Source organism: Dromiciops gliroides, chromosome 2 (assembly GCF_019393635.1).
Source record: "Dromiciops gliroides isolate mDroGli1 chromosome 2, mDroGli1.pri, whole genome shotgun sequence".
Classification (NCBI taxonomy): Eukaryota; Metazoa; Chordata; class Mammalia; order Microbiotheria; family Microbiotheriidae; genus Dromiciops; species Dromiciops gliroides.
This window is the reverse complement of record NC_057862.1, coordinates 678,182,088-678,208,757: the sequence shown is the minus strand read 5'-3', so window position 1 is coordinate 678,208,757 and position 26,670 is coordinate 678,182,088. Positions and strand designations below refer to the sequence as shown.

The 26,670-nt window shown below is 45.2% G+C and overlaps 1 protein-coding gene across 7 annotated transcripts in view; it reads left to right on the top strand.

Annotated features, from left to right (window-relative positions):
• Window positions 1-26,670, top strand: part of EXOC6B (exocyst complex component 6B) — a 606,916-nt gene that overhangs the window by 76,193 nt on the left and 504,053 nt on the right. For all 7 annotated transcript variants that reach the window (XR_006354775.1, XM_043983601.1, XM_043983599.1 and 4 more), the window contains exons 2-5: window positions 8,189-8,354; window positions 17,457-17,504; window positions 19,586-19,676; window positions 19,783-19,828. Coding sequence is in view for 6 of the 7 variants with exons in the window: in XM_043983601.1 (XP_043839536.1) it covers window positions 8,189-8,354; window positions 17,457-17,504; window positions 19,586-19,676; window positions 19,783-19,828 (351 nt within the window). In the remaining variant the exon portion in view is untranslated. The remainder of the gene's footprint in view (window positions 1-8,188; window positions 8,355-17,456; window positions 17,505-19,585; window positions 19,677-19,782; window positions 19,829-26,670) is intronic.

The following is a 26,670-nucleotide window of genomic DNA, read 5'->3' as shown; positions in this document are numbered from 1 at the left end:
TTTTTGATCTTGCCGATGGCATTGAATTTGGCTGTGGTGGTTCAGCTTGGCCTTGGCTATTTGCATGTAGCATAAGCTTTCCACAGTTGTTTGGTGGTGACTTGTTGTTTGTCAACAGCTGTGATAGTAAGACACCAAAAAGCCCATTCTAGAGACTGAACGCATGAAGTAGTGAGCAGGTAAAAGGGACTTTAAACTCCTTTTGACCTTCTGCAGCGCCGGTTTCAACATCATGCAGAGAGCTGTTTTTCCACTTTATTTTTAACTTTGGAATAAACAAAAATGCTAATGATGCCTTTATGGAGCTTAATGAGAAGAAAATGTTTTAGGATTGCAACCATGACAAAAGTTTAAAAATATATATATATAAAAAAAAGAAAAGGCCAGAAAAACTTTGGAATTTGTTCTACAGATTAATCAAAAACAAAAAGAAAAACTCCACTCCTCTTTTTCTCCACAAGTCTTCTTGGTTCTGAACTTGTCGACATAGACCTTCTTAAAACATCCAAATTACCAACACATGAATGGAGAATTGAGCTGCGATGCACAGCATAGTACGCAGCTAAAGGATCTTCTTGGAATTGAGTTAGTTCAGAATGCCAAGAACAAACCCGACTTTGCTGTGGTCCTAAGGAAGCCCATCCAGATAACTGGCCAAATCTTGAAGCTTGTCACCCTCTCCCAAGAAAATGTTAGGAGTGGTGGGTTTTCATTTGGGTCCTCAGGCTTAATATGACCTCCCCAAATCTGTTTTCCCATGGGACAGATAGAGGGATATTACGTTTCACCTGCAGTTTAGACATTTCAGGGGGTTTGGTCAATAATGCTGTCTAACCCTTTTTTGAGAGAGGTGCTCGCTGGAAATCCAGCATTCAGAGGCTTTCTGGCAGTCAGTCTTCCTTGGCTAGGGATTGCAGGTTTTCTCTGATTTGCCATGCTGCCCCTGCTAGTTCATGGGAACTAGCAGTCAGTCTCACTGGGAACGACTGGCCCGCGTAATGTGAGTGGCCCCTTTTCTTCACTTTTTTTAAGCTGTGTAGTTGCTTTAAAGATCTTTCCTCTGATAAGGTTGCCCTAAAACATACTTTCATCTCTTGATGAACATTTGGTTTCTTTGGTCATTTTGAAGAACATTAAGTTTTGGGGGTTTGAGCAAATGGTATAATTCTGTAGTCATTTAGTAGAGAGGAGAACTCTGAGGGTCATTTTTCAGGTGGAAAATCTCCACTTAATTAATCATAGTGGGAAGAATTTAGTTCTGGAAGGGATGTAGTGATACGCATGTGAAAACAGGAATGTGGGGGATAGGGTATAATGTGACCTCAACAACAATTACACATTGACCTGCCGTCCACCTGAATATTGTGAAGGTCTTGGGCCAGGTCCAAAGGGCAGCCCAAATGTAACCGAGCTTCCAAGGGGCCAGTGCATTTTCCTGTTATTGGCTATTATCTCACACGGTGCTAGGCCCTGGCTCACTCCCAGGCCTTGGACAAGGAGAGCTAAAGCAGTTGTGTGCATGAGTGCACATTGGGCTTTGTGAATGGGCTTACTCACCTGTGGCACACCTGGGCTTTTTAAACACATTTTGACCCTTTCCCCCAACTGTTCATCCTTCTGCCTGCTTGGACGTGAGGATCCAGGGTTTGATTTGAAAGGAGTAAGTTTTAGTTTTTCCCTGTAATAGCATGTCATAGATGGCCTCTTCCCTTCATCCAGCATGTGGCCCGTTTCCATAGTGTTTGAGAGGCTGCTTGGGAGCTCTTTAGGACTTCTCTGCAGCGGGGAAAGAGAAAGAGGAGGAGGAGGGAGAGGAGGAGCAGCTTCTGAATTCCTCCAAAGAATGTAATAAATGAGTGATCACTAGATGGCAGCCTCTCTCTACTTTAAATGTAATTTGCTGTGTGTGTGTGTGTGTGTGTGTGTGTGTGTGTGTGTGTGTGTGTGTGTTGGAGGCAGTGATTCAAGAAGTGATACCTGGTTACTGTTCAGTGCTTAAAAAAAAAACCAGCCGTGGGATTGCCAGCCTCAACCATCTTTCCAAAGTATAGGCCTCCTGCTTGCCCTCTGGAATCCTGTGCCTGCCCAGGGGAGCAAGGCTGTAGGTTTTCATTCAAAGAATGTTCTGAGCTTTGATTTGGATGTTGTAATGTTAGATATGTAGGGAACAGCCCATTACTTCCCTCTGAGCTTTGAAGAGAAAAATCACAATACTTCAGAATCTGGAATTTGCCCCAAATATGAGGAATTCCTCTCCTGACAAGGTTTGCTCCCCTTCCATGTCTCAGTGGCTTGTCTGCCTGAGCTGCCTTGGCCAGAAACATTTTTTACCTGGAAGCCAAGTGTCCTGGTTGTGTATCTGTCATGTTGGCCACGATTCTCCTTAGATGACAGGCTCAGAACCTTTCTACCAAAGTGTAGGACTGCACGTGCCTGTGGTTGGTCTGTTGGCCTCTGAGCTGTGGTGAAGCTTTGGAAAAGGACCTTCTCGGTGGTTCAGTAGCAAAACTAACAACCCCCAAACATTCATATGAGTGATAGAAACACCCTTTAACTACATAGCTTTATTATGACTTTTCGTCCCCCTTCTTCCTACTTGGGTTTTGTGGCTTAAGATGTTAACTTGGCTTGTCAGCACATTATAAGGATCTCCTTTATTCCTTTCATGTTTAAAAATGTTAGAGTGTTGCAGTTAAATTTTGGACTCAGAAGAGACCTGGGGTGGTGGAGATGGGCAGGAGATAGCAGGGTGTTAAGGGAAAGGGACTATTTGGAAGTGTGTGTGTGTGTGTATGTATGTATGTATGTATGTATTTGGAGCATTGTCCTTTGCTCCTAAAATATCTCTTGTTTTTATGCTGGTGACTGAATTTGAAAATGCAAGTGAGTGGTAGAATGTTCGATTTGGAAAGAACCCTTACAAATGATCTCCTGTAACTGTTACGCCATCTTACAGATAAGAACCTGAGCCCCGCAGAGGGAGAATGACTTGTCCTGTACTTCAGTCTGGGCCAGATGAACCAGCTGAGTTCTCCTCTAGTTCCTTCTTTCTTCCCCTCTTGATTTCTTTGCAGTTAGAGTGAGGGGAGGAGACTATCTCAGACTACTCTGCCCTTCACCTTCCTGCCCAGCTTATCCCTGAGCACGTCCCTCTCCTGTGGCATCGCACCTCCAATCTGCCTTTCCACGCTTCTCTCCCTGCCAAACTGGCGCACGTGTTCCTGGCATTCAGTATTCCATCCCTAAGCCATGTTCCTTGGCCTAGGCTGACCCTCCTCAGCCCACCGACCCAGATTTCCTCCTCACTTGGGTCTCTGCACAGTCCTTGGCCTCCCTCCTTCCAGGCTCAGCACTGTGGGAAGGCTTGTCGGATCACGCCCCCTAGTGGTGACTTTTCGCTTGCTCCTCTCATTTGCAGGGTCTCCCTCTGGGCTGAAGGGTACGCATTGATTGTGTGTCAGCTCCTGGAGGATGTGAACTGATTTTCTCACTTCTTTGTATTTCTGGTTCCCGTCTTTGTGCCTTGATCATAAGCTTATTAATAAGTGTTTGAAGTTAGAGGGTTAGGGTTTTTGTAAGTCTCGAGTTTTGGGGGGTTTTTTCCTCTTCTCATGATAGCAGATTGTATAGTTAACAATAACCCGTGGGGGAGAAAACCAGAAGCTTTTTAGGTGGAGAGGAGTAAAAACTGAACTCAGAATTGTAAGTTTCTGGGTAAGGGTGGGATTGATGAGGAGCCTATTGGTGTTGGATTAATATGATAACAACTCTAGAACGTTGCCTGTCTTTGTTCAGGGGCACCCTAGCAGCACCCGGCAGGCAAAGAGAGATGGAGAGGAAGGTGTGGCTTCTAGGAGCTGCTCTATGGATTCTGCCCACAGGGAACTGGCAGCCTGGTCTTGGCTGCTCAGGAACTGTTTTCTGACCACTGGTGATACTTCAGTTGTGTCTTTAGTTGGAAGCATTCATTAACTGGCTGATGACAACTGTGAAAGGTCCCTTCCTTCTTTGTGACTGAGGAAGATTTCAGATGGGGGGAGATCGGAATCTGCTGCCTTCTCTGGAATAACTTTTCAAAATCCTTTATTGTCTTCTCTGAAAGTTGAGCTTCTGTGTGCACATGATTTTAATTGAACATATTCATTGCTTAGAAGGCATCTCTAGAATTCTATTAGATTCTTCTCTCGATATTTGCCTTTTAGCATGTCATTACATTGCAGATCCATCCCTTCATTTGAAAATTATGTGGAGACTCCTCAATTCCACAGTTAAATGAATTTTGAAATGTGTAAATTTCTTTTGTACTTTCATTGAAGACTCCAAAGTGCTGTTGGAACTGTTGTTTAAGCTCAGAAAATATATCCACTGCAAATTTGTGTGGAAATGGAGATGTCACTTCATAGAACTTTTGTCAGAGCACCAAGTTTCTAAACTGTGATTCAAACAGTAGTAGTTGTCTTCAAATTGGTCTAATTCATTAATAAGTATTATCTAGTCTTCAGCAAAAGCTAAATTTCAAGACCATGCAGGGTTTGATAATAGGATTGGGGTGGCTTTTCTCATTCAGAAAAAAAAAATTCGATTTTGGTCCTGAGCTCACAAAATTGTAATAAAACTTTTTTCCCCTCTCTTTTTCTTTTGAAATAACAGGTATGCACTGGTAATAAGGGGGGGGGGGAAGGTCATGGTATGAAGATACACTCGAAAGTCCCTGTCACTGAGGTGACCGCTCTATCACAACTGCACAACTCCGGTTGTTGGGGAAAGCAACTAGGAACAGTGTGTGAATGGAAGAATGTGTCTGTGCTCCAACAAAACTTTATTTAAAAATATTAAAACCGTTCTTAGTTCTTGGTCTGGACAATCCCTCAGGTCTAGCTTGCTGATTCCTGCTGTATGTTTGTGGAGTGGAATTTAGAGAAACTATGGGGCAAGGGAAACTGAGGCAGCTTACTCACGGTTTCCCAGTTGTTTGGTAGGGCCAGAGCCAATACAAGAATCCTGTTCTGCTTCCTCTGAGGCCAGTGTCCTTTCCACTACACCACAGCCAGCACCCGTGAGGCAGTTAATGTGTGGGAGATGTGTTGGCACACTGGGTCAAGAAATACAAGTTTTCTGGTTTCTTAGGAGTGGAAGAGAAAGTACAAGAGATTGCCAAAGACTCAGATAATTGCTGGCTCAGACCCAGAAGAGAAATTGAATTAATTTAAATCCGGATTAAGCTCTGGCATTTACAGCTTAATTTTTGAAAGAGTGGGCCTGATTTTCTTCCTTTAGAAGGTAGAAATAGTTTTTTACCAATATACTCAATGTATTTACTACATAGTAGACTCATAAATCATGGCATTGATAGGTCCCTCCCCCACCAATTCAGTTTGCTGCTTGATTCAGCAACTGTATAATTAATAAACACTTATTAAGCGCCTCTTATGTGCCAGACACTCGGCTAAGTGTTGGGCAAACAAATGTGAAAAAGAAAGACAGTCCCTGCTCTCAAGGAGCTTATAATCTAATGGGGGTGGGGGGGGGAGCGAACCCCTAACAGAAAGCTGAAAAGATGGAAGAAAGTCACCTAGTGCAGGGCATGGTGGAGAAGGGAAGGAAATCCCAAAGGAGTGATTTGGGGAAGAAATGGGGCAATGTCTATCCTGTGCCTTTCCTTCACTGGAGCTTGATGCTCCATCCTCTAATCTGAAGGGCAAGAGGCACAATTATTTGAATTTGACTGGACTGAAGAGGTTTGCATCATTTAAAACAATGGAGCGGAAGAAAAGTTTCACTCACAGTTACTGCCGAGGGAGAATTCTCGGCCAAGGAAGAGATGGAGGCGGCTATAGAAATTAAGATGACCAGTTTGGGCTATAGAAAATTAATACATCAACTTAATATTTCCATTAATGAAATGTGGCCAAAATTTAAGAGAAGCTGTCACATGGTAACAGACCTTGGCATCGAATCTCGGATAAAATTCTCCTGTCTTGAGATATCTCAAGACTTGACAAATCTATACAAGACCCAAGAGTCCAATAGTGAAAGAATAGGAACAGCCAGTTACAAAAGAACTATAAACTGAACTCTAGAAAAATGCTCAGATTCACTACCGATAATAGAAATTCAAAAGAAAAGAACTCCAGACCCCCGATGTTCCACTTCTCACTCAGCAAACTGGCAAAGATGACAAAAGACAGAAGCAGCCAGTGATGGAGTGACAGTGGAAGACAGGAGCCCTCTTTGGTAGAACTGCTACGTTGTTGGCCAACCTGCACAATAGTTTGATCATCCTAGAAAACAGTTTGAAATTATTAAAAAAAACTTGACTAAAACTCAGCCCTTTGACTCATTGTTCTCCCTACTGCACATATACTCTAAGGACATTAAAGATACGAAGAAAACTTCTCTCTGCCAAAACTCTCAAAGCAAACCACTCTGTAGTAGCAAAAATCTGGAAAGACAGTGGGCACTCATCAGTTAGGCGATGGCACGTTGTGGTCTAAGAATATAGTAATTATGATAATAGGATGGAACAAGATGACTCTGTAATCAGTGACAAGTAGAGAAATTCAGAGAATCATAGGAAGACTGGTAGAAGGTGGTGTCGAGCACAGAAAACCAAAGGAGGCGATGGGCACATTCCAGTTAAAGTGGAAGTGGAGATGAGCCAGAGGATGATCCTACCATCTTTTTGAGGCCAATAAAGATAAGAACCATTATCATATTAACAACTTTGTAGCCCAAAAGGAAGCGTGGCAAAATGGATAAAAAAGCTGATACTGGAGCCAAGAAGGCCTGGATTCATGTCCTGCTTCAGAAACGGTGTTGGCTGTGTGACCCTGGGGGCTCTAGGCTACTTTCTGAGACTATAAATAGCGGAGAAGTTGACCTGCAAGTGGTGGATGAAATTCTCTCACCTGGGAGTTCATGATGCCAATGAAATCATGGGCCCGTTTCCTATCCCTGTCTCATTGGATTCTCACAACTTTGTGAGGCAGATGCGGTAGAACCCCCATTTTGCAGATGAGGAAATTGAGCTCAGGAAAATCGTGGCTTTCCCGGGTTTACATGGGTAGGAAGGGTTGGAGGTCGGCTTTTTTTTTTGGTGGGGCAATGAAGGTTAAGTGACTTGCCCAGGGTCACACAGCTTGTAAGCTGAATCTGAACTCACGTCCTCCTGAACCCAGGGTTAGTGCTCTCTCTACTGCGCCACCTAGCTGCCCTGGAGGTGGGATTCGAATGAAAGTAATCCTCCCTACAGCTCTAGCCCTGTCCCCATTGCCCCCGCATTCTCTTTTTAGCTTCTCAAATGGGGAATCTTTGGGGTTTAGAGAGGACCTGGCATCCCGCACAGCTGAGACTCTCCTTGATTTAAAGACCTTTAAAAAGTATTGAACACCCTTGCTTTTAGAACATTCCTCCTTTATTATACTTTGCATGTAGCTGGGGCATGTCTTTTTTCATTCTCACTTTCTTAATAGAAATTTAAAATGTTCAGCTCCCACTTTTTGTACTTGAAGCCCATGGTTAAATCACTCGATAGCTAATAAGAGCGAGCAATTTAGATACTGCTTTAGGGTTAGTAAAGGACTTTAAAAACATTCTCTCATCTGATTCTTACAACAACCCTAGGCTAAAGGAGCTATTCTCACTCCCATTTTACAGATGAGAAAACCCAGGAAGGGGTTAAATGACCTGCCCAGGATCACAGAGCTAGGAAGCACCTGAGGCTGTATTTGAACTCAGATCTTCTTGTCCAGCACTATCCACTGTGTTACCTAGCTGTCTCGAAGGGCTTTTTAGCCTTTTCCAGGGGAGCTCTTTTTCCTTTTTGCCTTTCCTCAGAAGTTGTACTGCCTAGATGATTAATAAACATTTCTGAGGTTCTTCTCCAGACTCTCCGTCTAAGTGTTCTTGTTTCCACTTTATCTGTGGAATCAAGCAGTCAATCAAGCAACAAACAGTTATTAACCAATTACTGTGTGCCGGGCACTTGTCAATGTCCAACTTGCACTTTGTGTAATTACAAGAAGCCAACTTGTTTTTCAGCTGTGGTGTTACTTCTGGCTTCATCTGGAGGTTTGGTTACTGTTAGTTCTGTTAATGGGGAATAAACGTGTTCCCACTTGGTTTGGTAATGGCGGTGGCAGAGAGGACAGGCTTTGATAGTACTTTAATGGAAACTTTTTTATTTTAGATCTGTTTATGATGGCGAGGAGCATGGTCGGTTCATGGAAAAGCTGGAATCCCGTATCCGCAATCATGACCGGGAGATTGAGAAAATGTGTAACTTCCATTACCAGGGCTTTGTGGACTCCATCACTGAACTCCTGAAAGTGAGAGGAGAAGCCCACAGATTGAAGGTGAGGAGGCTGGTGGGGCGAAGGGGCTTGGGACCTATGGCAGCCTAGTAAGAAAAGAGGTTGGGTGAGGCTTTTGAGAGCACTTGGGTAGGTAATATGTAATGGAGATCACTGCTGAGGATTAGAAGGGCTACTTGTAGCCACACCCTCAGGTGCCTCTGCTGGCCATCTGCTTTATTTCCATGTGAATTCAAGAAAAACTGGCACGGAGACCCCCAGTGTTGACTCTGGCCTTCCTCGTCCTCAGAGATCCCTCATAAATGGGGTTGTTTGTCCCTTTCCTACTTTGCTAGAGCGTTAGGGGGACATTGTACCGAGGGGTAGAAGGAGGAGAAGGTAGAGGAGTAGAGGGTAGAGGAGAGAAGGGGCGTATTTAAGAGGTGGTGCAGAGGTAAAATCGACAAGCCTTGACAACAGACTGCATGGGGGAGCGGTGAGAGAGAGTGAGGAATCAAGGATAACACCTTGGGTACAAGCCCAGGGGGCCAGGGAGGTGGGTGCTACACCTAACAGGGACAGGCAAATTAGGAAGAAGGAGGGTTTGAGCAGGAAAGACAGTGATTCATTTGTGGACATACTGGCTTTAAGATGTTTATGAGACAGCCAGTTCTAGTTGTCTGAAAGGCAGTTGGAGATGTGGGTCCGGAGGTCCGCGGAGAGGTGTGCTCAGGACAGCGAGATTTGAAAGTCATCAGCAGAGAAATGGCCATTGGATCCATGGGAGCTGGTGAGACCACAAGTGAAAGTGTAGGGAGAGGAGAGATGAGGGCCCAAGGCAGCCTGGGGGGCCGCCTGCTGTTGGGGGGTTTGACCTGGAGGAGGAAGACTCACTAAAGAGGATCAATTAGATACGGAGGAGAGCCAGGATAAAGCCACAGAACAAAATCCTAGAAAGAAGAGAGGGTCAAGGGTAAGCAGGGGGCAGAGCTGGTGACAGGGCAGCAGAGAGGTGAAGAGGGATGAGCGCGGGAAAAGTTTTGGCAACCAAGAGGTCACTGGGAACTTGGCAGGGAGCAGTTAAGATGGAATGATGAGGTCAGAAGCCAGACTGTTAGAGTGTGTGTGTGTGTGTGTGTGTGTCTGTCTATTTGTAAAACACATGCACGTGTGTGTGTTTGTACATGTGCACGTACCTATACACATGTGTATATGTATGTGTGCACGCAAATACATCCACCCATAAACATATATATATATAATCTTGTGTATATATGTATGTTTGTATGTACAAACACACACACACACACACACACACACATATATATATACATATGTACGTGCATGCATACGTACCTTTTTTTTGGCCTGTTCCTCTCTGCCTTTGCCATGATTATTCACACCGAAATGATCCTCAGATTTTCCCTCAGGGAACCCCTTCAGTGATGGATTACTTCTCCAGGGTATTTGAAACTGAGTATTAGCACAGCCTGTTTGGAAAGGGGAAGGCAGGTAATGGCCTAAAGGCAAGCACGAACATCTAAGGGTTACAGTTTGGAGAGTTGTTGCAACTGTTGGTCTGCAGGCCCTAGTGAAAGGTTCTTCTCCTTGTCTGTTCATAGGACCACGAAACCTATTATAACTGAAATTCTGCTTTGCCTCACTTAGTTAAGAGGTTCCTCACAAATTATTTTGGTGATTTTCACATTTATTGTTCTAGGGAACTTGGTGGGGAAGTACTCTGATTTCTTGTGATTAGGGAGAGTGCTAGCCTAGCACTTCCTTTTTTGTTACATTGGCTAGTCTGTTTATTGGTGAACACCAAAGAAATGGAGACTATTGCCTATGACTCTGGTATCATTCCATGACAGAGACTTAGGAGAGCCTTGTGAATATTCTCTGAGCACACTCTCGGACCCTCCCTCCAAGAATATTGGTGCTGTTTTTCATGGGAGTATTGGCTTATAGGCCCACTCTGGAGACAGTAGGGATCAGATCCAAGTTCTCTGAGAGGCAATTTCTTTCCCTCATGGAGAAGACTTAGACAGTGAGCTTTGACTGGGTTCCAGGTAGCTTTGCAGAGCCCCCTTGTCATTGCACAGACGCCTCATCACCAGTACAGTCAAAGTAAGGAGAATCAGTTGAATTCGAACAAACATCTGAATGGGCAGTAAGAAGAGGAAAAGAAAGAAAAGAGAGAAATACGGATTAGTCGGAGGAGACACACCAAAACCAAGCCCAGCATCCCTTTTCAGGCTTGGTAGGGCACATCCCTCTGGAGGTCGGAAGGATGACAAAGCCTGATTAGACATTTAATAGAAGGGAATTCAGACTTGGCCTCAGTTTTGGAACAAACTGAAATTATTCCATATGGATTTTCTCCTTTTCTCCCCCCACCTCCTAGCTGGAGTCTCAGGATATAAGAATACAATAATCTTTGCTCCTGTTTGGAAACTTTCTTGTATGTTGAGGAGGAAATGAGGAGGGTGGGTTGCCAGGGGAGTGTAACTCCTTGAATAAAGGGAGGACTTTCTGCTTCCCCCCCACACCCCAAACTGTTTCCAGGGCACATTTCCGAGAGGCTCCAGCCTCCGAGCAGAGCTCGTTGATGAGAGAGGAGAAGAGAAATGGTGTTATTTCGTGACTGAACCACGGAATCCAAGAGAGGCAAGGAAATCCGGGGAATCTGGCGTCTAACATGGTTCACCAGGATACTCTTCTCCGACCGTCTAGGAAATGGATGTTCAGTCTTGGTTTTCTGGTAGAGGGGAGAAGGGAAGAGGAAGCCTGTCCCTCTCTGAGACCCTCAGTCTTATGTCCCCTGATGAGCAGCTCTTGTTTTTAGCGAGTTTTCCCCTGTGTTAAGCTAGGGACTGACTTGAATCTGCTGTTTCTAGTTCTGCGTTTTGGGACCAAGCAGAACAAGTTTAGGATGGGAAGTGGATAGAGGGCAGGATGGGAAGATCTGAGTTCAAATCCTGGCTTAGATACTTATTAGCTGTATGAACCTGGGCAAGTCAGTAGTCTCATTCAGCCTCAGTTTCCTCCTCTGTGAAATTTCATCCTATCCACTTAACATGTAGCCCATATCTCTGCATCTGTGCTCATATGAAATGGGGATGATCACAGCACCCACCTCTCATGGCTGTTGTGAAGGTCAGTGGGGATTACACATGCAAAGTGCTTTGCAAGCCTTGAAGTGCTCTTCTACGTGGGAGCCTTTAGTAACCTCAACCACTACTCTCCGCGATCTGTTGAGTTTTTTTCTTTGCCTGGCCAAGCTTCCCTGGGTCCTTCACCCAGTGACCACCTAGTGCAGTTTCTAGTGCTCTCACCCATCTGGCTGCCCTGCTGTGGACATGTTTCATCTTGTCTCTCCCTCTCTGGATGTGAGGTATCCAGCCTGAATACAGGACCCCGGCCCATGGCACTACTCCTGTTGGTTACAGGTGTCATTCTTCTTTGTGCCATGTAGTATTCTTTGGTTCAGTGACCCAGTGTTTAGCAGGTACTTATGAGGGTTTTTTTGTTTTTTTGGGGGGTGGGGCAGTGAGAGTTAAGTGACTTACTCAGGGTCGCATAGTAAGTATCAAGTCTCTGAGGTCGGATTTGAACTCAGGGCCTCCTGAATCCAGGGCTGGTGCTTTATCTTTATCTACTGTGCCACCTAGCTGCCCCATTTATGAGGTTTGAGGCCCTGCACTGGGCACTGAGCCTATGAAGTGGAAAAATACGTCTGGCACGGCCTTGAAGGAGTTTTTACTTGTGTTGCTCACACTCCCTGTCGCCTCCTTCTGGATGTGGTCTGCTAAGCTTCCCCAGTCTTCTCAGACCCTCTTGTCTAACTGCTTCTCTCCAGTGATGTGCTTGGTTTTATGAACCCAAGTATAGAACTTTACATTTGTCCCTATTGAATTTTCTTATCCTGCCAAGAGCTTGTGTCATTCGAGGGTTAACTATCCTCTGGGCGTCATGTCATCTGCGAATTAGCCATTTGGGCCATCTGAGCCTTCAGTCAAGTCATTCACATTTACAGTGCTCAAATAGATATGTGATATCAGCTATTTGGAAGGAGACCCTAGTTTGTCCATGTCTACCTGTCATGTCTGACTCTTGTCCACATCGTCCCAGAACTTCATTGGGGCCCAACGCTGTGAAGGTAGCAGAGAAGCACTCTGACTGTCTGCCCATCACTCTTGCCATGTGAGCAGCCCTGTGTTATTTCTGCTTTACAGTTCCTTGGTGACATCCTTTAGTCCTGTTCTCTCATGGCCTTCTGATTGTATGCACTGTGTGCCTTTCTATTGTCCCCTGAGTGATGGTTGTCTTCGTCTGAACTTCAGGGGAGACCTCCTTCCAAGTTGATAGCAACTCTTGAATGAATCATCTTTGGGTTTGGCATCCCCCATTTCAACATGTAGCCCCATCTCTGCACTTGGACATCTGCCCACCTGTGCTTATCGATAGTCCAAGAGACTTTGTCACGGGCTGTGCTGGCCTACCAAGAGCTGATGCTGACGGCGTTCTTCTGAAGGGGCCGTGAATTTGTAGAGTTGGGTGATTTCACTTTTGTGCTCATTGGGCAGGGTTTGACCTTTACCATGGACGGTGCAGAAAGCAGTATTCACATGTTTTCTGTCTCTTAATGAAGTGCAGAAACAGTCACTTCCTAGTCAGAGGTAACTCTGCCGGTTGGTGTGAGAGGTGTGATTGGCCCGGAGCCCTCAACATCTCCATGTCTTGGAGGGGACGTTTGCATCTTTTGGCAGCAGCATCTGTTCTGCTGATGAACAGGAGTGGGGGAGCATCTTGGGCTGTCAGTGTGGCAGGAACCTTTAACTGTTTTACACAAAAGAGGATAAAAATAGTCGTCATTCTTCTCACCAGAAGCACTGATTAAGCCCTTCTCTGTAGATCTGTACTGAGTGCTGTGGGAATAAAATCAGAATGATGCCCTCCATGGCTTCCTGTTAGACTCTGGCAGTATTGGGGTGGCCATGTTAGTGATATTGGACACATTAAATATGTTTGTATGTCATGTATTAGCAAGAGACTTGTTGTATTTGGGGGCCAGGCATGTGAAGGAGTCTGGAAATTAAAATTCTTTAGCTTGGAATTCAAGACCCGCAGTTGTCTGGCTATGGCTTTATTTCTTCTTTCTTTCTTCTGCATACTCTACTTTTCAGTCCCAGCGTACGACTCTCTGTTCCCCACTGTTGTCCCACACTCCCCTGTCTCTGTGCCTTTTGGCAGACTCCATGCTTGGATCACCTTTGTTTCTTGAAGATTCCCCTTGGGGGCCACTTCTCCATGGAGAGAGAAGATGCTCAGATCTTCCTCTGGTGCTTGTTTCCATCAGACCCTGCCTCGTGGCCTACTTATTTATGTACACGTCCTATGCCCTCCTGTAGATTGGAGTTCTAAGGTATTTGTAGAATGGAAATAAATTTAAAAGACGTACTAGAGGAAGTGGGATTTCCGGATCTCAATCAATCAATCAATCAGCCAACCTTTATTAAGTTCCTACTATGTGCCAAGTACTGTTCTAAGCCCTGGGGATACAAAGAGACAAAAGACAGTTCCTGTCTTCAAGGAACTTACAATCTAATGTGGAAGACAGCACGAAAACAAGTATATACAAAGCAAGCAGCAATATTTGGCTAGATAAGAGGTAATTAACAGAGGGAAGGTACTGGGGCAAAGGCTGGGGAAGGTGGATTTTAATTGGAACTTAAAAGGCAGCCAGGAAGGTCAGAGGAGGGAGGGAGAGCATTCCAAATATGGGGACTGAGCTGAGAGATGGGGTGCCTTGTTTGTGGGCCAGCAGGAAGTCAGAGCGAAGAGAACATGGTGGGGATTAGGAACGTTCTTCCATTCTTTCTAGCCTATTTTAACTGTGTTGGAGATAGAAGTAGGATCAACACCCATAGGCAGTGACAGACCAGAGTGGGAGGGCTGAAGTGTAGAGCAAGAACGTGAGTTGCAACCTTCATCTTGTCTGGTGATGAGGGCAATGTGTGGCTTCAGAGAATAGTTTCAAGAGTTAGTAAATACCAACCTTTTTTATTTTTTATTTTTATTTAAAAGATTTTTAAAATAATATTTTTATTTAAAGTTTTGATTTCCAAATTCTATCCTTCCTTCTTTTCTTCCCCTCTCTCCTCCCTGAGGTGGTAAGCAATCAGATATGGGTTATACATGTGCAATTATGTAAAACATTCCCACATTAGTCATTTTGTATAAGAAAACTTGAATGAAAGGAAAAAAAAATGAAAGAAACAAAGTAAAAAATAGCATGCTTCAGTCTGTGTTCAGTCAATATCAGTTCTTTCTTTGGAGATGGATAGTATGCTTCATCATTAGTCCTTTGGGATTGTCTTGGATCATTGTATTGTTGGGAATAGTTAAGTTATCCACAGTCCTTCATCAAATAATATTGTTGTTGCTGTGCATGTTCTCCTGGTTCTGCTCACTTCACTATATATCAGTTCATACAAGTCTTTCTAGGTCTTTTTGAAAATTGTCCTTCTTGTTCCATCACCATCATACACCACAGTTTGTTTAGCCATTCCCCAATTGATGGGCATTCCTTTGATTTCCAATTCTTAGCCACCACAAGAAGAGCTGCTATAAATATTTTTGTACAAATATGTCTTTTTCTATTTTTGGGGATGTCTTTGGGATATAAACCTGGTAGTGATATTGTTGCATCAAAGGGTATGCAGTTTTATAGCCCTTTGGGCATAGTTCCAATTTGCTCTCCAGAATGGTTGGATCAGTTCACAACTTCACCAACAGTGGATCAGTGTCCCAATTTTTCAACTTCCAACATTTTCCTTTTTTGTCATATTTGCCATTCTTATAGGTGTTAGGTGAGTGATACCTCAGAGTTCTTTAAGTTGCATTTCTCTGATCAGTAGTGATTTAGAGCATTTTTTCATGTGACACTATATAACTTTGATTTCTTTGTCTGAAAACTGCCTTTTCATATTCTTTGACCATTTGTCAATTGGGGAATTACTTATATTTTTTTTATAAATTTGACTCAGTTCCCTCTATATTTGAGAAACGAGGGCTTTATCAGTGATACTTGTTTCACAGATTCTTTCCCAGTTTTCTGCTTTCCTTATAATTTTGGTTACATTGGTTTTGTCTAGATTTATAAACCTAGCAGTGGTATCGCTGGATCAAAGAGTATGCACAGTTTGATAGCCCTTTGAGCATAGTTCCAAATTGCTCTCCAGAATGGTTGGATCCATTCACAACTTCACCAATAGGATACCAGTCATTTTAGAGATGCCTCAAATGTAGAGTATCTACATTTAATGTACCTGATCTTATAGATTTATTTTTTGGTTTTGTTTTTGTTTTTGTTTTTTTGCGGGGCAATGGGGGTTAAGTGACTTGCCCAGGGTCACACAGCTAGTAAGTGTCAAGTGTCTGAGGCTGGATTTGAACTCAGGTCCTCCTGAATCCAGGGCCAGCGCTTTAACCACTGCGCCATCTAGCTGCCCCCCACCTGATCTTATAGATTTATAAGCATGTCCCTGCTTTAACAAAGATGATGTATAAGGATTCTGACAAAACAGTATCTAGCAAGGCTTTTTCAAATGGTGAATTTCCCTAATATGTTTAATCTCTATTTACTCACAGACTCTCAGCTTTTTGCTAAACAAGCACAGGAATGGAAAGGGGAGGACAGAAAACCTCTAAACCCTTATGAACGAGGGCAACTCTCAGCTAAAGGTCCAACAGCAGATAAGATTCACCAGGTCCAATTAAAAGTCGGTAGTGGGGGCAGCTAGGTGGTGCAGTGGATAGAGCACCTGTCCTGGAGTCAGGAGGACCTGAGTTCAAATCTGCCCTCAGACACTTAACACGTACCAGCTGTGTGACCCTGGGCAAGTCACTTAACCCCAGTTACCTCACTTAAAAAAAAAGTCAGTAGTGAAATGTAATTTGATTTCCTAAATTTCACTTTCCTGGTCATATATGACGCGTCTCTCCCTCTAGGGAGCCTATCCCTGAATCTGAAGCCTCAGTCCTAGTGAGATTTCTTCCTTCCTTTTCTCTTGGTGCTACGTTAGGAGCCCAGACCAGTTACCTAAAGCTGGGGAGGGGCATTTGCAGATCCTCCTCCCCTAATTCAACTGGGACATAGGTTAACAAGTTTATTAAAGAAGCAGATAAATGCTGAGTGAACATGAGTTTGAGCTGGTTACAGTCACATGGGCAGACAGGTTTCATTTAGCCCTGCCCAACTGAATCTTCAGAGGCCTCTCCTCCATCTCTCTCAGTGTCCAAGCCAGTATTTGAAGGCATAAGTAAAGGAAAAGCCATTTATGAAGTGCTTCCTGTGTGTCTCTTTTGGGAAAGCCTGGCTCACTCAGGCTCTATCCCTGGGGCTCAGGATTACTGCCATTCGTGTGGTTATTCCCTTAGAACTCTTGGCGGACTGCCTTTCTCTTCTGTTCTCAACACTAGATTGGCCCATCCTTGACCTTTGGCCACAGCTGTATGAAGCACAGGTCAGATGGACACGTCCCATTAATATTTCACACTAGTCTGGGCCCAACTGCAGGCTCCGTCTGCTTCGCTCTCATTGGGGGGCCGAGTCATTTCCACACTGGCCCACACCCTTCCCCAACAGGAAAGTGGACCCTTCCCAATCTATTTCAGTCTTTATATAGCACAGACAGTTTCTCCCCATCCTAAGGGGAAGGCCATTGCATCACACCTGAGATGAATAATTCCTCTTTTTCTTCATTTGATAGAAATGAACGTTGACATTCCCACATTGTCATATCTTAGGAGGATTTGTATCTGCTGCCATGTTACCCACGTCCCTTCTCCAGTTGGCCTTCAAAAGCCCACATCTGAATGAAACCTTAGGGTCCATTTCTTTTGAGTGTTGTGGGTTGGAATGAACCAAAACCTACCTTTCATTGAAGTTTATTTTCTCTTTGAGCAAAAGGATGTAAGTTATGAGTCCGTAGAGCTGTGTAATTTAATCTGAGGTGGTCTTTCAGTATAGAAAAAAATCTAACACATACCTTGGGCTTAGCCAGGCCTTATTCTTGATTATATTTGCCTTCTGTTACCCTAACAATGTGCAATCCGTCTAAATATTTGTTTCATCTGACTCTCATTGTCTTCTCTCCACAGAATCAAGTGACTGATACTAATAGAAAACTACAGCACGAGGGGAAGGAAGTAAGGCCAATTTACCTTTTGAAACACCTCTCCTGCCTCCTCTGGTTCCCTTCTGATGTTCTTGTGGGGGTTCTTTCTGTTTATGGTTGGTGAGAGTTTGTGATTGTAAAACTGCCAATTAGAGGGTGGATCACAGCCACGTTGTGGTTGGCATTGTGTGTGTGCAAATGATTTTGAAGGACCTGTCCAGCCTGCACATTCTTTGGTTCTGGGATCGAACCCAAATTAAGTAAGTGAAGAGCCCGGACGGCCGAAACAGGAGAAGCTCCATCCTTGAATGACTTTACTCAGCAACTGCTCAGAACTAGAGCAGCAGCCAGTCAAAACTATTGATTGCAGAAACTTGGCGCAATCACTTAATCGATACTGGCCTATTGAGAATAGAACATGCTTATTTATCAATGGGCCTTAAGAGAGCCTGATGGTACAGAGGGGAGGGTGGCGTGCTTAGTCAGGAAGACCCGATTTCAGGTCCTGCCTCAGACCTTGGCAAGGCCCTTTTCAGCTCCAGCTTCTTCTAGCAATTGAGATCATAATAGCACCTGCAGCTCACACATGGGGAGCGCTCTGCAGACCCCAATGTCTGTAGAAATGCTAACTTAGAGAGGGATTTTTTTTTTCTTTTGGAGCCATGTTGCAGTAACTTGTCCCTAGTAGATGCCTGCCATCTGCATACCCTGTGCCCTGGGAATATGAAGAAAGGCCAGTCCAGCCCCTGCCCCCAGGAGCCCACAACCTAACAGGGAGTCACCATGCAATCATGGTGCCCAAGCAGGATGCATCCAGGAGACACTGGAGATAGTCAGCAGAGGGACTCAGGAGGGACACTTGACCTGAGCCTGGAGGGAGGCCTGGTGGAGAGCCCAGTGCCTAAGAAAACTTGTTAAATGGAATCTCTGGAAGCAATTTGGCGGAGCAGATAGAGTGCTGGGTTCAAGTGCTACCTCTGCCAACTGGCTGGGGGCCTTGTCGCTCCCTCCAGTGTTCTAAGCAGCTCCCTGAGATGGGACCTGGGAGAGAATGGACTGATGTGTTGCTCTAGGGAGAGTGTGCTCACCTTAGAGTTCCCCACACCAAAGAAAATCTCACCTCTGACCCTTTCCCTTCTCTTAAATTGAAACTATTTTCCCTTTTGGGCCTTAGGCAGAACCAAAGGTTACAAAGAAAATCATTCTTCTCCCCTTCTGGACCCATTGTAGTACATGCCAGAGGCTAGGAACACTGGCTAATGCTCATTTAGATTTGACCCCCCCAGCCCCTTTCTTTCTGTCTAACACAGCCGTTTTCTACCCCTTTAACAAATACCCTACTTTTAAACCTGTTCCGGAGTTCTCTGAGCATGTCTGTTCTGAGGCTTTGCATGCTTTCTGTAGGGAGGAGCCTTGTAAATGGTCATGCTGGGTTTTAGAACCTTCTTTTAAAGAGATGGAAGCTACAGAGAGATAACAACCTCTCAAACACTGGATGTAGGTAGAGGTACAGCAAGAACAGTCCCTTGCTTTCACTTCTTTTTTTCTTTTTTCCGGGGCCGAGAGGGTTAAGTGACTTGCTCAGGGTCACACAGATAGGAAGTGTCAAATGTCTGAGGTAAGATTTGAACTCAGGTCCTCCTGAATCCAGGGCTGGTGCTTTATCCATTGTGCCACCTAGCTGTGCACCGCCCCCCCCCCCTTTCAGTTTGTGGCTCATTTGTAAAAGCAGAGATACAAACACCATACCTTTCGAGGCCACCTGAGGTTATATGTGGCCTAATGTTCTTCTAGCCTCACACTTCAGAAGATAGAAGGGTCCTTTGTGAGATCTGATAAGTTCCTGTATGAGGAAGAGTGGGGAGGGGCACCTGGAAGGGGAGGCAGAGGGGAGGGGCACAGGGATAGGGGACGAGGGGTGGGGAGGTGCATGGGGAAGGACAGTGGAGAAGCACAGGGGGACGAAGGCAGCTTCTTTGTCCATTTGGCAGCGCTTTCTATGAAACTGGCCGGGGTTTCCTGATGAATTGAACACAAGGTAGAAAAATGTAGGGAGAAGCTTTTTATTTACAACCGTTTGCCTGATTTCGTTTTTTTTTTCTTCCCACCAAGCTGGTCATAGCGATGGAAGAGCTGAAGCAGTGTCGGCTGCAGCAGAGAAATATTTCTGCTACGGTTGATAAATTAATGCTGTGTCTGCCAGGTGAGGAGTTGGAAATGGAGCAGGGGTCTGGGGGCAGCTCCTTCAGCTTTCACTCATCTTTGCCTTTCTCTAAATAATGCTCATGTGGTGTTTTCCCTCTTTCCAGTCCTGGAAATGTACAGCAAACTGAAGGAACAGATGAAAACGAAAAGGTAAGGGACTCCTGGAACGTCTCCCCTGTTGTTGGAGTCTTTACCTGAAATTCTCCCTGACTCTGCTTAGATCAGTTAGGGGCAAGATTCCATCGCCCAGGGCGCTTTCCATTAGGCCTTCCCCCCTTTCTCTGGTCCAGAAACCGTGGGGCCTGCTCCTCCTGGGAGCTTGCTCTCTGGCTGGATCTGCTGGCTGTCCTCAAAGCACCAGGCTTCCTGGGGGCTGAGGGAGGCGTAAGATTGAAGTGGCTTAGGGCCCTGCCCTCAGGGAGCTCCTTGTCTCCTCTGAGACACAGATGGCGGTAATAAGAATCCCTAAGTGTGACAGCATTAGGCTTCCCTTATCTAGAAATGTCTTCTTCACTCTCACAGAGGAGGATGCCCATAGAAGTTTACGGACAGATGGTCACTGGTACGAGACCGTGTAAAGGCACAGGCAGAGAGAACGTTTCTTTGTGCACTCAATTTGATTGCCTTGGGCTCTGCCCAGAAGAATTCTCTCTCAGATGGTTTTCTCCCTTCATCTCTGGGCTGGGCACTGGCAATGTTTTCCTTATAGAAAACAATTAAGCCTAGAGTCTTACCCGATCTTGGAGACTTTTGAAGAGATATTTGGCCACACTTCTAGGGGCTTATGGAAACTGGAAATCCTGTCTACTTTTACAGATTCAGACATCAGCTGTCGAGTCTGGGCCTTTTCACCATTTGGCCCCTGGACTCTCTCAAGAGTCTGTTCATCTTTGGTTTGACCTTTAGTATCACAAGCTGATGGATGCCCTTGTTTTGCTGTAGCCACTTGAAGAGCATGTTGCAAGTGGGTCTTGATTTTTCTGCTTCTGCTGATCTTGGCTTACTTTTACTAAGATGATGCATTTTCATTGTGCCAAGGGCCTGCTGGTTACTTCTGTTACACACATGCGTGCGTGTGTGCATGCACACACATGCACACACACGCACACACCCCTCCCCACACATTTGTGTGCCATTAAGGATCATTGCCTCTAGTGTTATCTTAGAACAGCAAGGACAGAAATAGGGAGGAGATTTGCATTCCTTGTTCATCATCATGCCCTGGATGCAATGACTCTCTGGGTTTGGTTGGGTTTGACTTTACAGACTTGCTTAGATGGATTTTAAAAGGGGTCAGCAACTTACTTCTACATTGGATCTGTTATTTTCTCAGTATGGCTTAGGTGACACATATTCTTCTCTTGGTGGTTTGGTCTTGTAATTTTTCCTAGGGCCAGGGGAAGAGAGACTCATCCAAAGGGCAATGGAGAAATAGATGGTGGACAGTCTGGCAAACTGTGGCCTGTTTTTGTATGGCCCATGAGCTCAGAATGGTTTTTACAAAACAGGTGTTGTGCTGGATTGACATGTAGAGGTAGCAGCAAATTACCAGGGTACATAGCATAATGTTGAGTAAAAATTGTTCTTGATTTTGGTCTACTACACACCTCTTCCTGAGGTGGGTGAGTGGATGAGAAAGCACTGCCTATGTTTACAGCATTGGGGACACAGAGAGAAAAGCAAGGCAGTCCTTGTACTCAAGAAACCCCATTTGAGTGCGGGGAGACACCAGATAGAGGAGGTTCCAGCTGCAAGCCAGCTGGATAGGCCCCATGGTCCCCAGGGTCCTAAGGCAAAGCAGATGGTAATGTTATTTCTGTGGATAAATCCATATCCATTTCTGCTGGTGAATGGTTTGACAGGCCACGGCCTTTGGTGCTGAGAACTTTGGTTTCTGGGTCTTCAGTCGCCATGGCTGCTGAGGGGGCTGGGGCTGCAGCGCTGCTTGTAGCCAAGTGGTACCTGTCCAAGGTTGGTTACTGGGCGATAGCTTTGGGGCTGGGTTGGAAGCAGGATCAGTGGCTGGGAAATGGAGGAAGTCCCGAGGGATGCTCTTCCCAGGGCTCTTGAGCTCCAGGTCTGACTGTGCTGTCTCCATCAGGGCCGGAGGTGACTTGGCCAGGGTGTGGTGATGATTTGGCCTGCTTGGTGATTTCTGCCTCAGCTCAGCTGACTTTCCTGCCCCCTTCTCCATAGGTTTTACTCCCCTGAAAGATGGCCTTGGGGTTAGGCTCGAGGTGGGGCTGGGTGCTTTCTGCTTTGGTTACGTGAGCTTGCTTGGTCTTTGGGATGCCTTCCATGGGGCCTTGCCCTCAGCTATGCCAGCATCAATTGTCCGGTTTTCTTCTTTTCCCTTCCCAGTCCCTGCCCCATGGCTTTTTTCTCCCCTCACGCCTCCAGTGGAAGTTGTGCTTGGTCAGAGGGAGGTACGGCTCACTAAAAGAAGATTCTCAAAGAGCCCTGGTGCCCTCTGAAGGCCCGGTCCTCACTTTCTTGTCTTTCCTCTGCCATCTTGGCTCCACTCCAACCTGTCCTTGCTTTCTTGGACCCTAGTGACCACCGGCAGCCAGAGGTACTGCCAGTTATTTCTATTGAAGAATGTAGTTACGAATTTCTTGCTGTAGTTGAAGAGGAGAATAAAAGACAGACGCAAAGTATGCCAACCAAAGGACAGGGAAGGAATGAGGCGACATTCTTTGTTACCAGGAGCCATTGGCCTTTGCACCGTGAGACATGAAAAATGTGGAACCATTCCACAGGCCAGATGTTGGCAGCATGCGGCCAGGAGCTCATCAGCCAATGCCTAACGTGTCCACAGGCCACATGGGTAGATTCTTCTCATTCTATAAACAATGTTCCAAAATATAACTAAACCCCAAAGTGTGTTTATCTCTTTGGCTTAATTTCTGGCTTTCTATCCATTCTTAAGTTTCTCTCCAGAGGAATCACATTTTATTGCAAATAGCTTTTCGTACCTAATTGTAGTATAAACAGTGTCCTGTTTACACTAAGCCATGTGAATTGTACTGTTCTTTGAGTCTATAAAATCTGAGTAAAAACAACTTCCCCAAGACTTAACTGTAGCTTATACTGAAAAACTTTTTGAAATGGGGAAAAAGACCTCAGTCTCCACCATTTATTTTTATTTTTGGAAGGGATTGGGACAAATATGAACACAAATAAAAAAGGCAGTGAGTGCATTAGGAACCACTCAGTTTGACCCAATATGGGAGATCTCCTTACACTTCTTTGTTCATTGATTGAAACGTATCTGAAAAACTAAAAACAACTCTTTTTTTTTTTAAGGCTGGAGAGGAAAGGAAAAACAGCTAGTTAAGAAAAAAAGAAAACCTTTTCTGCCTTTAGTTGGAAAAGTTTACATTAGAGTTGGATGGATGAAAAACATTAAATGACTGTAACTAGTTGTAGAAATGCAAGTCTATTGTGTTTGTGAGTTCACTGCCCATAAAGAGATTTGTGAGGCTTTTCTCTTTATGTGACTTGTGTTAGAGGAATATTTCCCTGTTGTCAAAATGAGCTTCTGAATAGACCAGAGCCCTTGGACAAGCGTAATTTTTTTGTTTGTTTGTTTTGTTTTGTTTTTGCGGGGCAATTGGGGTTAAGTGACTTGCCCAGGGTCACACAGCTAGTAAGTGTTAAGTGTCTGAGTCCGGATTTGAACTCAGGTACTCCTGACTCCAGGGCCGGTGCTCTATCCACTGCGCCACCTAGCTGCCCCTCAAGCATAATTTTTTAAAAGAGCAGAAGGGCTTCAAGGGCAATGAGAGGAGTCTAGTCTCCAAGTAGCAGGTGGATAAAACGCCGCCATCTTTCCTGTCACCAGGCTTTCCAAGAGGTCAGGAAGAAGAATTACTCCTAAAAGCAGCAACCGGAGGGAGCTTGTTTATGTTAACATGACATCCATCTTCATTTCCCAGGCACTGGCTATCCGACTGGTTGACTCATTCCGGTCTCTTTCCTCATCTTCCTTGTTCTTTGTTATTGGGCTGTTTTCATAGTTTCAGGGCCAGAGAGTTTGGTTGGAGGGACTAACGTTGAAATTTAAAGCCCCCCCCCCCCCCCCAAAAAAAGATAAAATTAAACTGGTAGGTTTCAATTAGCCATTCCCTCTGGGCAGCTGAGAATTGTATTTTATATGGTGGGGTCTAGGTTGTATGTGAGTGAAGTTATTACCCAAAGCCTTTGTTCCTTGAATTGAACATGGCCCTTATGGGAGGAAATTAATAGTAGTTCATGGGTTTCACATGCTTTTATGTGAAGAAACTGAATTCCCTAAAGCTTTAGTGATGTGCTTGTGGCTCAGATCAAGTCATAGAGCATTTCTCAAGCACCAGGACTGTGCTTATCCCCATGGATACAAAGGTAGCCGTCCCCACTTCCCACCTAATCTCTGTTTCAAGGAACTTACAATCTAGTGGTAGAGACAAGTTGCAAACAAGTATGTACAAACAGTGTATTTATGGGATACGTTGGGGTCAGTCTCAGAGGGAAGTCAGCTTGCAGAAGATGGGACACGAGCTGAGATAGGAGTCAGGGAAGCTAGGCCATGGAGACGAATGGTGAGTAGCCAGTGAAAATGCCTGCATGTGGCTTTGACTGTCACGCCCAGCCAGAACACCTCCCTCTGTTAGTGACAGTCTGCTTGCTAATGGCCAGGTCGGGCGACCTTTTCTCAGATTGAATTCTCTTTGACCCAGCTGTTTGTGAGGGTTGTCTACCTGCTTCTCCTGCAGATTCTCTCCTTTTTGGGTTTTCACGACGCTGCTGTCTCCTGGGTCCACCCTGCCTGCCACACTGCTGCTTCTCAGCCTCACCGCCCATAGCATGTCCACAAGCTTGGGGTATTCCCCCGGGGGTGTTCTGCCCCAGGCCCTTGGCTGCTTTCCGTAACTCCTGTATCCGTGCAGCGGATGCCCGGAGCTTTCCACTGGGCCTGGTTCTCTTTCTTTTGAACATTTCAGGTTGGATAACATGGAAACATCTGCAGCTCAGTAGAGCAAAACCAGAACTCACCACCTTTTTCTCTGAAACCCTATCCAGTTCCAGACTGGCTTCTTTCTGTTCTGCCCTCTTCACAGCTTTATAACTTTGCTAAATCTGAATTTCTTCCTCATGTCATTTGGTTAATCACTTGCCGGGTGATTTAGAACATCTTTTGTACCCACCCACTTCTCTATTCAGATCTTCCTCATCTCTCCTCTGGATTGGCCTTCTAATAGGCCTCCTCGCCTCAAGTCCATTCTACTTTAGCTGTAAATTTCCTTAAGCACAGATCTGGCTGTGTGAATTCCTCTACCAACTCCAGTGGTTTCCTGTCAGTGCAGGAAACCTGTCAGATCAAATATGAACTCCTCTGTTTGTCTTTTATTTATCTTTCATTTTTTGGTGAGGCAATTGGGGTTAAGTGACTTGCCCAGGGTCACACAGATAATAAGTGTCAAGTGGCTGAGGCCGGATTTGAACTCAGGTCCTCCTGACTCCAGGGCCGGTGCTCTATTCACTGTGCCACCCAGCTGTCCCCTCTGTTTATCTTTTAAAGCCCTGTTCAACCTGAACCCCAGCCCCCCTTTCCAGATTCATTGGACATTGTTCCCCCACTACACTCTGCAGTTTAGCCAAACTGACTTCTCTCTGTTCCTCATAAAGAACATTCTATCTTAGTCAGTCTCTAAACATCAAGTGCCTGCTAAGTGCACTTGGGGCACCAGGGGCATGAAGAAAGGCAGAAGAGAGTTTCTGACCTTAAAGAATTTCTAAGTTAATGAGGGAGACAACACACAAGCAGTAATGTCCAAACAAGACAACTGCAGGACAGACAAGGGGAAAAAAATCATGAGAGAAGGCACTAGAGTTGAGAGAGGTTGTGAAAGACTCCCTATGGAAAGTGAGATTTTAGCCGAGACCTGAAAGAAGTCAAGAAAACCAGGACATGGAGCTGAGGGGGGAATAGCCTGAGAAAATGCCCGGAGCTGAGTCATGGAAGGTTTTGTTTGGGGAACAGCATAGAAGCTGTTGTCCCTGGATCAAAAGATACGTGAAAGGTGGGAGTGGCAGGTTGTGAGGGAGAATTTGGTATTGGATCCTGTAGGCGATAGGGAACCGCTGGAGTTTACTGAGTAGGGCAGTGACGTGGTCAGACCTGCGTGTTAGGAAAAGCGCTTTGGTGGTTGACTGGAAGATGGACTGAAGTAAGAAGAGACTAGAGGCAGGCAGATCCCTTAGCAGCTCTTACTGTAGTCCAGGTTTGAGGGGATGAGAGGCTGTACCAGGCTGGGGGCGGTGTCAGAAGAGGAGGGGGCTCATTGGAGAGATGCTGGAGGTGTGACATTGACAGGCCCTGATAAGAGTTTGGATATGGGGGGTGAGAGGAGAATCCAGGAGACTCCCAGGTTGTGAGCCTGAGGGACTGGGAGGATGGTGGTGTCTGCTCTAGCAATAGAGAAGGCAGGAGAAGGGGAAAGATTTAGGAGGAGAGATGGGTTCTGCTTTGGATATTTTTTGTTTAAGATGTCGACTGGACCTCCCGTTCAAGATGTCTGAAAGGCGTTTGGAAATACAAGATGGGAGGTCAGCAGAGAAGTTGGGGCAAGAAAGGTAGATCTGAGAATCATCAGCATAGAGATGAGAATTGAATCCATGGGAGCTGAGGAGGTCACCAAGTAAAGTAGGATACAGGGAGAAGAGAGCTCAGGGCTGAGTCTTGAGGGACGCTTACTGTTAGCGGACATGAACAGGTTGAAGATCCCACGCTTCTCCAAGCATTCGCCTTGGCTCTTCCCTCTGTCAGGAAGGTTCTTCCTTCTTACCTCTGTGTCAAGCACCATTTTGGGCTGGAAGCCTTTCTTGATTTTTTCAACTGCTAGCGCCCTCCCTCCCAGATTGCCCTGTATTGACCTCCTTTGTCCGTCTCTTTTCTTTACTTGATATTTGTGCTCTGTGTATTCTTATTTGTACTGATTTCCCCCCTGGAA